The sequence below is a fragment of the Protobothrops mucrosquamatus genome, unplaced genomic scaffold, assembly GCF_001527695.2.
Source record: "Protobothrops mucrosquamatus isolate PMUCROS unplaced genomic scaffold, P.Mucros_1.0 scaffold_127, whole genome shotgun sequence".
In the NCBI taxonomy this organism is placed as follows: Eukaryota; Metazoa; Chordata; class Lepidosauria; order Squamata; family Viperidae; genus Protobothrops; species Protobothrops mucrosquamatus.
The window spans coordinates 361,660-374,193 of record NW_015386203.1 but is presented as its reverse complement, the minus strand read 5'-3'; the positions used below and the strand labels follow the sequence as shown (position 1 = coordinate 374,193).

Below are 12,534 nucleotides of genomic sequence, written 5' to 3'. Positions count from 1 at the left end.
TCTCTACATGACTTGTGAATGAACATTTAATGACAAAGGTAGGTACTTAAGCAAATATTTTAAATATATCCCTTTAACTTACAAATAAATGAATACAACACTATTATATAAGGGGAGCCCACAATTCTCTTGACTTTAATTTTCTGCTACCACAATCAAGCACTACTCTGTCAATCTATTGATTTGTTAAGATTTCTATTCTATCTTTCCACAAACAGCTCAAACCGGCATAAAACAGGGCTCCCTTCCTCCATTTTTCCTGTAGTAACAACCCTGAAAAGTAAGTTGGAATGATAATCATCCAGCAAATTCTATGGCTGAAGATAGATTTAAGTTTGAGTTTTCCAAGTGCCAGTCCAACATCTTGGTTCTCTGACTTGCATTCTTCACAAAGAGTGTGCAACCTGAGATGCCTGGGGTGTTTTTGTTTTTGATGCTAGTGCTCATTGCCCAAAGAAGCATTATTGATATTTTTAGTAATACATTGAAACTAAAGGAATCTGTATTTTAGAATTGAGTGAAAAACATAATTTTGAACATGCTACATGATTACATTTTTCACTGAGTTCTGAAATGCAAATTATTTTCAATGTGTTATTAAAAATATCAATAATATTTCTCTATGGGCAATGAGCACTCACATCAAAAACAAAAAGACCCCAGACATTTCAGGTTGCATACTTTTTGCCAAGAATGCAAGTCAGAGAATAGCTAACTACAACCCCTAACTACAGAGAATAGCCAACTACAGATTTCATTAAGCAAATCACATTTGCAGCTAATTCTAGTGTAAGGTGGACTTATGCAGGCCACTTTTGAAAGCAGGATGGGTGTGAAAGAAGTGAAGCCAAGTATCTGAGGGAAAGGAAATATAAGACTTCATCCAGAGTAGTGATTTTCAAACTTGGAAACTTTAAGCATGCTGGATGGGTGTACACATCTTAAAGTTGCCAAGTTTGAAAAACTCTGCTCTAGAAGATCATGGTTTCCACTTTGCTTCCTGGCAACTTTGAAGCATGCATGCAACAGTGGCAGGACCCAGGGCGTCTTATGCTCCATGATCATTAAACACAGAATTGTAGTTATGCTGCTTTAATGAAATTGTTATTTTATAATTAGTACTATATTACTATAACATGGCTACTATTATAACCTTGTATTCTTAGCATCTATAATTATTTCTTTTCATAATACTGAGAAAACCTGATTTTTTTTAAAGTAATTCCATTTTAAATAAGTCATTGTCTGTTTGTGTATACTGCATTTCAGAAAAAAACAGGTAAGTTGCAATTTCTGTGCAAAACAAATACCTGGACATCATTTGAGGCTCCCAGAAGCAATGCCAAATGAGTGAGCAAGCGAATCAGAATTAGTGCAGCTGGAGACAACTCCCTCTCTGGTGTGATCACTGGATCCCTTTTCCTAGGATCTCCAAGTATGTGGCCCGTTTGAGTTCTGTCCCGAATATTGCTGCAAAAATATCACACAGGGAAATTTGCACATTTTCCTATTATTCTGCAATGATTTCCAGATAATAAGAATTATAAAGAAGTATTTATCATCCAAAATTGGGTAGATATAAGTAATCCTCAACTTACCACCATTCATTTAGTGATTGTTTGAAGTTACAACAGCACTGAAAAAAGTAACTTATGACCATTTTTCACACTTACGACCATTGCAGCATCCCCAGGGTTACATTCAGTGGTGGGATTCAGCCAGTTCGCACAGGTAGAACCGGTAGCTAAATTTTGTTGATTTCGGAGAACCGGCTGAACCCATGCTGCTTCTGGAAGTCTGTTCTAGGCCTCAGAGGCCTGGAGGTCTCCCAGGTCTAGAAGGGCCCACCGGAAGCGCGTAGATGTCACTTCTGGATGTCTGTTCTAGGCCAGGTGGAGGCCTCCCAGGCCTAGAACAGCCCACCGGAAGTTCATTGATGTCACTTCCGGAAGTCTGTTCTAGACCTTGGAGGCCTGCAGGCCTCCCAGGCCTAGAACAGCCCACAGGAAGTGCATGGATGTCACTTCCGGAACTCCATTCCAGGCCTTGGAGGCCCAGGCCGGCATCCACGCAGAGAACCAGATGTTCAGTTATTTGAATCCCACCACTGGTTACATTATCAAAATTAGGACGCTTGGCAACTGGTTTATATTTATAATGGGATGCCAAATTCACTGAACAACTTTGTTACTAGCTTAATAACTCTAATGAATCACTTAACAACTGAAACAAGAAAAGTTGTAAAATGGGGCAAAACTCACTTAACTGTCTTGCTTAACAACAAGAACTTTGGGCCCAATTGTGGTTCTAAGTGAGGAATATCTTTATATTATGTAATACACAGAAAGACTGTTGTTTCTCTGTGTCATATAATGTATGTGGGTATATGCATAATTCTGTATTTATTTATTTTTGTCATATTTATGTAGTGTATATTGGAGGTAGTGACCCTTTGAGAGCTGTATACAACGAAATTTCATTTTAATGTATGCCGATTAGTGTACATTCAAAGTGACAATAAAGTTATTATTCCATTCCGTTCCGTTCCATTCTAGCAGTATTTACTTTCTCTAAGGAACTGTTGCAAACCAAATTAAATACATTATATGATTGCTGAAGTAATCCTAGCAAGCATCTTAAACAAATATTCTGTTCGTTTTGTTCAGGGATGGGATGGGTCACGAGGGAATAGAATGGACTGATACAGAGAAATTTCAGGAGAAAGGGGAAACAAAAAAAACCTCATTATTCGTCCAGATTATCTTCTGATCTGCATGCTAATAGTGTTGAATTCAAAATGAGATGTGACAGGTACCTCTAACAGTGTGAATTTTAAATATTCCAGTTAGAAAGAAAAGCATCCACAATGAGTGGTAAACTAAACCTTCACATTTCTAGGAAAAAAAAATGATTAGCCACTCTTGATGTTAGATAGCAAATCAGGAGTTTAATGGAGACTTTTTTTTCTTTTGACTCCCCCTTGGAACACACTGTAATTTCTTCCAGGACTCAGGAAGAAATTGGGCTCACAGAAATTTCTAGCTGCAGTGAATACTAGAGAGAATTTGATTTTCTTTAGGGTTTAATTTTCTTTAGTGTGTGCTTAACCCTAGTTTCTATCAAAGATGATTCTCTCCCAGAAACTTAATACCTTGGATGCACCTACCTATTCTTAAGTCTCATTTTTTCTACCTTAACAGCCCTTTATGGTATTCTTTGTTGTTGTAATTTTAAAACTTTCAGAACTGTTTAAACAGATAGCTTTGATGCCAATTGTAGGGGAGCTTGCCTCAGAATGCCTAAGCTTCCCCAAACGTATTACTAGAATATGGCTTTATGCTGACCTGGGGTTTTTCAATTGGCAGGAAAAGAAAAGATTAACCCTCCCCTTTTGGTTTTGTTCTTATATTCCTGAGTCATGGAAAGAAAAAGGGTTGGTAGTATCAAATACCATCTGAAAGCAGTGATTGCTGCGTTATCCCAGGTTGGCCTGATTAGTAGAGCAGAAAAAGGCAGAAAGATGGTTGACCAGTCTGTGCAGACATCCTGAAGTATCAATCATTCAGAAGCATCTAAATGAGGTGTTTGAGATACACAGAAGAAATGCACAAGTAGTTGGCTGCTGTAAATTTTATTGGAAAGCCTGCAGCCAAATAATGTAGATGCAAAAATAGAATTTAGTAGAGATCCTCAAAACTATTTTTTCTTGTACCCGAAAAATGTGATGAAAGCAACAAACTTGGGAGTTAGGCAACAGGATTCAAATGATTAACAAAACTTAAAATGGAACGTTTGGTACTTTGCCTTGCTTTGTGTATACAAAAGAACCATTTTCTCCTATATGAGAGGAAAGCAAGAAGATGGTGATGGTAGTAATATTTCCCGTTACATCCCATGGCTAAGCACAGAGACAGAAAATAATCTGAAAAATTTGATGTAAGCAAATAAACTTACAGGAAAAAAAATATCCCCATCTTTTATCTCAGATTGGACTGAGCACAACTGTCTCTGCAGAAATCTACAGTCCTGAAGTCTTGCTAATTCACTACAATAATCTCACTCAAAAACTGTAAGTGCTATGGAATGGTTGCTTCCACAATAAAACAGAAAAAAAAATAATTAAGTGCCTTAGTGTTGCTTCCCATTTCACATAAAGAAGGCATTTTGGAGGATATAAGAAATACTTTGACTATTGCTTCTCAAGCAACATACAGAGCACCCAAAATTACATTAACAATTAGAACATTTAGTAAACTAGAAAAAGCTAAAATCCTGCAAAAATTCACAAAAGAATGACAAAATCCCAGAATTATTTACATTTTATAGCAGTTCATTGGCTTTGTATTCCACATTTCTGTTCAAGAAGTGAGGCAGCTAGATTAATGTTAAATTCATTAACAACAGAGATATGCATGTTGTAGCAGGACAGCACCCCCCCCTCCAAGAGAAGGAAATAGTTTGTGGGATATTAAAAAGGCAGAATATTATATTTCCCCAAAGGATCTTAAAGGCAGAAAAGCAGGTCCAGTTTTTCTTTAATAGCCCCAGCCAGAAACTCAGAGGCCAGGTCTGTAGAAATGCAGATTTGATAATCCCATTCAGAAAGACTGAGGCCCATTCATGAGCAAATACTACCTGCAGATAGCCCATTCAAGACAGTATCTTTGAAAATCCCCTGGAATATGATTTGATAGCTAACAACAACAGAGTGATAGGATAAGAATCAGCAACCCCTCACCAAAAAATCCAACACAAAGCCATCAGCCACAGCCCCAGAGAAGCAGGATGTGACCTTTAGGACATAATAGGATTAACCCACCTCTATCAGAATACCGAAAGGGCACACTGAACCTCAGGTCAAAGTTCATGACACAGGAACAGCCTCAAACAGGAAGAACTTCAAACACAAAGGCCCAAGAAGGTATAAAAGCCCACCACTCCCAGCTACATGTGGTCAACTTTCCCAGAGCCTCATTTCTGTCTGGCTCCGCTCTTCAATAAACTACAACCTTCTTTCTAAAGCAGTCTCCATTTTGTTTATTCCCAGCTTAGACTGGACCCTGAAGATTTTTCTTTCAACAATGTTCTGATTGCCTTAATGCCAAGGGAATGAAAAGCAAATTCAGCTTTGGACAGAAGGCAATTTAGAGTCTGGGAAGAACGCAAGAGAAGGTTCTCCTTTGCCTGCCAGAAAGATGATCCTCTTGACAACGGATGCCAATGGAGACTGGTTGTAGCAGGCATGAGCAACCTGTGAAGCCGTGCTCCCTTTTACACCTCCCTAATACACCCTGATGAATTTGGCCACCAAATGATCCCATTTCTCTGGGGAAAATAGGAGTGATCCTACTCCCATTCTTATCTTTAAAACCCTGGGGGGGGGGAACCAAAAGCAGAGCAAAAAAGAATTCATTTCTGCCCTTTCCATTGTCATCACCATATCAGTACAGAACCTGCTGCTACTCCTGGAAAGCCAGAAGGCTGAAAAGCACCCCCAGTTCCTCAGCTGGTACTCGCTCTGCCTTAGATTGTCTGTCTGTCAATCTCTTAGGGCTTTAAAGAGTAATGCCAGCTCCTCAAACAACTAGAAATGTAATAGAGATAATCCTCGTCTTAATGAGCACAATTGAGCCCAAAATTTCTGTTGCTAAGCGAGACAGTTGTTAAGTGAGTTTTGCCCCATTTTACGATTTTTCTTGCCACAGTTGTTAAATGAATCACAGTTCTTCAGTTAGCAATGGCTGATTTCCAGAAAAGAGAAAGTATGAATTCTCTCAATGAAGTTTTCCATAGACTTTGGAATTGGAGAAGTAAAAGCAAGCCAACAAAACACAGGGTAACCATTTTTCCATAAGGGAAAAAATTGAAAGGTAAAGGGTGTTACAGAAGAAGAAAATAAGATGGAGAACAATAATGCAGTAAGTACTCAAGTAGAATAAATAGATTTTGTTAGGAGAATGGATACCTACTACAGAAGAAATAATTCTGATAGCATCCAGAGGGATCAGATTTAGTACGTATTCATACAAATGGTATGAGACCACAACTCAGTCCTGCATGCCCTTCATCATTTTTATAACAATGGGAAAAGCCTTAAAGAGAACACTCAAAACTATCCAAATAAGGGACTATTGGATTTCAAACGATGAAGAATTCAGAAAATAAAAGTAACTTTTCCTATATCTTATGCAATAGCTCTCCACAAGAATGCTGACTGGACTTACAAGATGGTGAGGTTTCCCCAAGAACAGAAGCAGGATAGAGTATCAGGTGAAGCATCAATAGGGAATGAAACTCTACCTGGATTGAAAGTATCCAATTTTGGGGGTACACAAGGCAACATGTTCCTCTTGAGAAAGAAACTAGTGAGGAGAGTTCAAGAAGAAGAACATGTAACGGTCTTGACGGTGGACTAAAAACGAGACTTACCCTTTTTACCCGGTCTGGAAAGTTTTTCCAAATTAAAAAGATCACTAAAGGTTCACGACCGTCGTTACACCGTTTTGGGACCTCGACCTCTACGAACTCTCTTCTACACTTCTCCCCAGAGAAATTCTTGGCCCAGAAGAGGAATGTAGGTGAAAAGGCTACAGCTGCCTTAGGGTCTGCAATTCTTAATTACTGCTCACAAATGGGGCTCACAAATAGGTGGAGCAATTGCGACAAGCTTGTTGTGGTTCTTTTACAAGAATCTAACGCAGGACACAAAATACAGTAAATAATTTCAAAAGGACTGACAAAGCTCTCAGAGAACGAATGTGTTATGACTGTGTAATCATAAACAAATAACAAAGGGTGGGAATCCCATCAAATCTCCAAGCTTTGGAGCTTAGATTCTCTAAGATTCTAAAAGGGTTCTCTCTCAGCCTATGTGTGAGAATCTTCCACCATCTGGAAGATCTCTTGATGACAACTAACAGTTATAGACTCATACTTGAAACTGTTGTAATTGGCTCTTAGTATATGAAAACCTTTTCTATGAAATCTCAGAAATTTTAGCTTGTCTGACAACCACTGACTTCCTTGTGCACTTTGCCTAGCAATAGAAACACTCTCCTTTTTGAACTCAAAACTCTTCCATATTTGTAGATCAGGGTTAAAATGAGGGGTCCTTGGTGCTCTCTGAGCTTGGTTGTTGTCTTGCAGATGTTTCTTGTAGATGTTTCTTGCAGATGTTACCTAGTTTGAGTACTGAAACATCTGCAAGACAACAACCAAGCTCAGAGAGCACCAAGAACACAAGGTTACATTTATATCTATCCCTTTGCATGCTAGGTTCATCACATTATAAATACTGATGAACTGACCTCAGACCAAAGAGACTAGGAGAGTGGGCATAGTAAGATCAAAATTAGCTAGAGCTACTCAGAATGAAAACTGACATTAGGAGTCCACAGTTGATATTCAAACTAATTTGCCAGGCAGGGAAACTATTTGTATACCCAAAAGATCAGTAAATGCCTCATTTTTTTCATCGACATTTATAAATAAAATTTTCTCTCAGAATTCCAAGAAATTGAAATTCAAACCTTGCTCTTTGGAAGTTTGGCACTGGCATGTGGTTTTCACCTCCAATTTGAATACCACAATCAACACAACGACTACGATGCATAGGCTGACCACACTGAAAAAAAAGCAAATATTAAAAAAGAGAACAAAAATAGTTCTTCACTGTTTCATTTTAGTCCAATTACCATGTGCTTAGAATATCACTTATAAATTATTAATCAAGGTAATAATATTGACTTAATTGGCTGAGAAAATGTTGCCTTAAGAAATATATAATATTGAGGAAATATATACATATATGTATCCCTCCCTCCCTCTTTCCATTTCTTACCTCTCCAATAACACAGGGGTGACCATTTGGACATACTAGTTGAATAAAGAAAAGCAAAAAGTAAATCAGTACAATGCTGCCAAGAATTCTAAATTATTCTCAGGATTCATCATTATAATCTAACTTCAAAAAGCTAATGACATTGTAAAAAATAGATAAAACAAAGGGGGAAAAAAGACATTCAACGTGGAAATAACATGTCATACTTTCCTTAACTAAATACCAGAAAGATTGCCTGTGAAATCCTCAAGATTATTATTTTTTTAATTTTGGTTTTTACTTTTAACTTGTACCTTTTATCTTTGTACTTGAGTCTTTTTCATCTATGCTTTTATTCGTGTGTGTTTATTGTTTTATTATGAACCACAGTCTCTTAGGTGAGACAGGCATTATAGAACTTAACATTGAAGAGTTTGATTTTTGAATCTTCAAGAACAGCAATATCATATGAAACAGAAGTAAATATGAAAGCTGTATTAGCATTTATTTCTTAGAAAATGATGGGACAACTATTCAGGGGAAAATGTATACACCTGTGCTGTAGAAACCAAATGCAACTGAAAAGGTTTTGTACATCAATATAGCAGCAAGACTAAAAGTATTATCTTTCCAAAAAATTTTTTCTACTTTTCTCCAACTAAAACTGCATCTGAGCCAAACAACACTTTAACATCCAATTCTACTGTATTGCCTGATGAAAACTCCTTTTAAAAATAAATTTTGCTGGCTGCTTTCAGAGATGGATTGCGCAATTTTGCAGATCATCACTGTATCTGTTAATGGCATTGATATGTATGATCAGAAAATAGTGATGCTTTTACTTTCTTGTTGCATGTAACCACTAGGGCAGGATTATTTGTAAACTTCTTTACAAATATTTCCCATTTCTGTAAATCATAGTCTGTGAGCTTCTTTAAACTATCACAAAGTGACACCCCTGATCTCACGGCAAATGGCTTAAATTGGCAGATAGAACAATATGGGCACCATTGAATTTACACCTTCATTTCCTCTACAAAATGCCATGCTCTTAACCTCTTGTCATTGTGCATAAATTTCTCCTTGGTTCATAAAGAAGCTAGAAACCACAGCTAGACTTGGTAATGCCTGTTGGTGCAGAAGAAAGGAAAAGGCTGCATAAAAAGGGTGTAAGGGAGAGGGCAATCCTACATAGAGACATTTGTGATGGAGATAAGGATTGAGTGTGAAAAGAGAACAGTTGGTTTCAATAGAGCAGGTTTGTGTTTTGGAGCTCAATGACATCTTTATCTTACATTCAGGTTTAATTTCCATTTTACATGCTTTAGCTTGCCCTTCTATGAAATGGTCTTTTATGACTAGCCATTGTCTTCATGGCTATGATTTTGTCAATAGTTCTCTCTTCCACCCCTCCACGCCCACCCCTGCCACCTTTACCCCAGACCTATATTCTTATAGTCCAACAACATTTTCTTAAATATCGTCATGTAGGTCACAAGGCTAATCATTTGAGGACCATCACCAAAATGGACATTACTTATATCCCTATGACGTATGAAAATATGTTCTGGTTGTAGCCAAGTTTATTCAGATCTATAGTCTGGATATGTCTGTTATGACTTTCCCATCATATACTCCAAAGGTTGATACTCACTATACCAATGAACTACTTCCTTTAACTTCCACTGCACAGCTTGAGTCAACATGTCTTCTGGCATGGTTGGCAGAAAAGCATTCTGGTAAAAGAACAGATGAAAATTTGAATCATGATATTAAATAATACACAGTGATTATTTCTGACTGATTTAACTGCTCCAAACTCATTTTCTCATATAATTAAAAAGTAAAAACTGAGAATTATCTCAAAATTATAAAGGTATAAATAAACAGAAGGGGAAGCTAGGAAATAAACTAGTTTGTTTGAGCCATCATGGTGCAGTGGTTAGGATGTAGTATTGCAGGCTAATTCTGTTCACTGCCAGAGGTTTGATCCAGATTAGCTCAAGGTTGACTCAGCTTTCCATCCTTCCGAGGTCAGTAAAACAAGGACCCAGATTGTTGGGGGCAATAGGCTGACTCTGTAAACCACCTAGAGAGGGCTGTAAAGCACTATGAAGTGGTATATAAGTCTAAGTACTACTGTTATTGCCCAGCATTACCTCTGAAGATTTAACTGGCATGTTATACAATTTATTAACCAGTAAAAGATCCTGCACTTCCATTGTACCTATACCAAATGTTTCCTGAACATAATTTAAGCGGTTGGTGTTTATATTTAATGCTATATTTAATGATCAATGTTTCTCAACCTTGGTGACTTTAAGATGGGTGGATTTCAACTCCCAGAATTCTCCAGCCAGTTGAAGTCCACCCATCTTAAAGTCACCGAGATTAAGAAACACGGCTTTAAATGGCCTACGGTGTGGTTCTCTGAAGGACAGCCTCTCCCATGATGGATCCGTCCAGTTGTTAAAATATGTAGAGAGGCTCTTGCCACAGAACATTCCCAAGTTATGGAGGGTTTGATACTCACCCTCTCTGCCTCTAGAACTGCTTTCTAGATTTCTTGCTCATTAATTTGAGCATTGTTCATTTCTGTATTTTTTAAAAATCTGCATTACATATTATAGTAGCTGTTAATCTTACTGAATATTCAAGTTAACAAAGAGGCAGGATGCTTTTAAAAAAAGACTTTAAATTAAAAAACTAACAGAAGTCCAGCATGAACTTCCTTACCAGCATGATATTAGGTGAGAATGCCAGATTCCTTAGAGGTTGAAGGATTCGATTCTGGCCACAAAACAAAACAACTGCAGTGTGAACTGCCATTTCAATCACCATCGTGTTGTGGCCGAAAGACAGAGGGGGCAGGGTCAGCAAGGGGAGCTGATTAGACACAAGAGATTCAGCAAATGCCTTCAGTTTTGCAGATGGAAAAACCCTGGAGTTCTGGATGAATTCTTTAAGTATATCACATTGCTGAATAAAGGAGGAAACAAAGGTAAATAAGATTGTCTCATAGGTTCAAAAGACTTAATCTGTGACATAACAATGATTAATTATTTACTTATTTACACACTCATTCATTTAATATTATTGCACTTTGTTACCAGCAGTTGCTTGCTGCCTGCTTTAGTGATTCTAGGAAAATTACAATATAGTAATACTAAGAGACCTCAGGACAGGTATGAATCCACTAACATAAAACACAAGTAGCAATACAGAAAACAGGCATATGGAAATCCTATCTAGTTTAGAGCAGGGGCGGGCAATTAATTTTCCCAAGGAGCCACATGAGAAACTGAGACTGTTGTGGAAGGCCACCACTGCCCTGCCCCCTGCCACCCAGCCCCCTGCCATCGATGCCACCACGGGCTGGACTGGGACTGCCCACGGGCCAGATGTGGGCCTTAAAATGCCCAGGTCTGGTTTACAGGTACAGCCTTGTCACAAATTTTCCAAATGGAAACACCTGAAAGAAACCACAACCCATTCGGGATGTGCAAAATGTTTGATCATGAAATGATCTGAGCTCAAAACTGTTGCTGTGAGTTTCCTGAGGAGAAAATACAGAACACTTGGTTTTGCGCACAACCGTCCTATATTTAGTTCAGCCCAGTCATTTCTATGATTAGCAGGACCTTTCCATTTAAAATAGCCCTTATTTGCAGATCACAATGAAAACGAATTCACCTTCTGCTTAGGGTGAGCATTTGGGTCTCTGCATCTATACAGTGATGTGAGCTCTCTGAAGATAGTCAAAAGAAAATGAACTGCCGGTGCAGAGCTGGAGTCCTTATATGCCTAAAGGGAAAGATACAAATAGCCGAAACTATTAAAAAGAGACAAGATAACCAGGAGTACAGTTTCCATCTTTGGCTGGTAACAGAATGATTAAGAGCACAGAATAAAACCAGAATTAATAAAACACAGCCTTACACTCCAAATTCCAAAGAGCTATTGAATCATAGTAGTTTAAATCTTCCTAGACTAACCTATAAGCAGCTAGACCAAGGTGTTTTGTGAAAGTTTTCTCACCAACTGTAAAGGGAAAACCAGGCAAGGGAATGGCACAAATTTGCATAAGAATCTCTATTCCAATCCGGCAGTCAAATTTATTCTACCAACTAGTGCAAGTAATTTGGACTAAGTTATTTTTTATCTTTTTGAGTTTCTCTTTGTAAGCCGATCTGTCTTCCACACCAATCAATTAAGTAAATTAAGTAAATTGAGTAAATTTCCCTATGGCTGCCATGAGAATTAAATCCCAAAGGGGTTCACTGGTTCAAACAGGCTATGAGCTATTTCTGAAGGAAGAATAGTTTTCATTTGTAAACAATTACAGTAAAACTTTCTTCCAAATTTTCAAACTGGGTATCTAACACTGGAGAACAAATACCAGAATGCCATTTGGCTCTTTAAAAACAGTATCAACAAAAATCTCTCTTTTTTTTGTCCAGCATGGCTAATAAATAGAAACAGAAATGACTGGAGCATCTGAGAAATCCTCTAGTTATACTTTGTGCTTATTACCAAATCAGAGAAGGCCCCCCTTCCTGCCAACCAAGAAGAGCTAAGCTGCTCAGAAAGAAAGAAAGAAGTTACCTTCAGGGCTGCTGCCATGGCTTCTGTCTCGCATTTTATCAATGCTTCCCCCACAGCATTCCGTATGGCTTTGTAGTCTTTGCCACAAACCAGGAATCGATCAATGCGAC

General features: G+C 38.0%; 1 protein-coding gene across 1 annotated transcript in view; it reads right to left on the bottom strand.

Annotated features, from left to right (window-relative positions):
- LOC107288747 (E3 ubiquitin-protein ligase RNF213-like) overlaps positions 1–12,534 on the bottom strand; it is a 79,439-nt gene that overhangs the window by 16,221 nt on the left and 50,684 nt on the right. The window contains exons 32-38 of the mRNA XM_029284421.1: positions 12,425–12,532; positions 11,513–11,623; positions 10,556–10,798; positions 9,474–9,555; positions 7,841–7,875; positions 7,530–7,624; positions 1,311–1,470 (exon numbers count right to left, since the gene is read on the bottom strand). Of these exons, the coding sequence (XP_029140254.1) occupies positions 1,311–1,470; positions 7,530–7,624; positions 7,841–7,875; positions 9,474–9,555; positions 10,556–10,798; positions 11,513–11,623; positions 12,425–12,532 (834 nt within the window). The remainder of the gene's footprint in view (positions 1–1,310; positions 1,471–7,529; positions 7,625–7,840; positions 7,876–9,473; positions 9,556–10,555; positions 10,799–11,512; positions 11,624–12,424; positions 12,533–12,534) is intronic.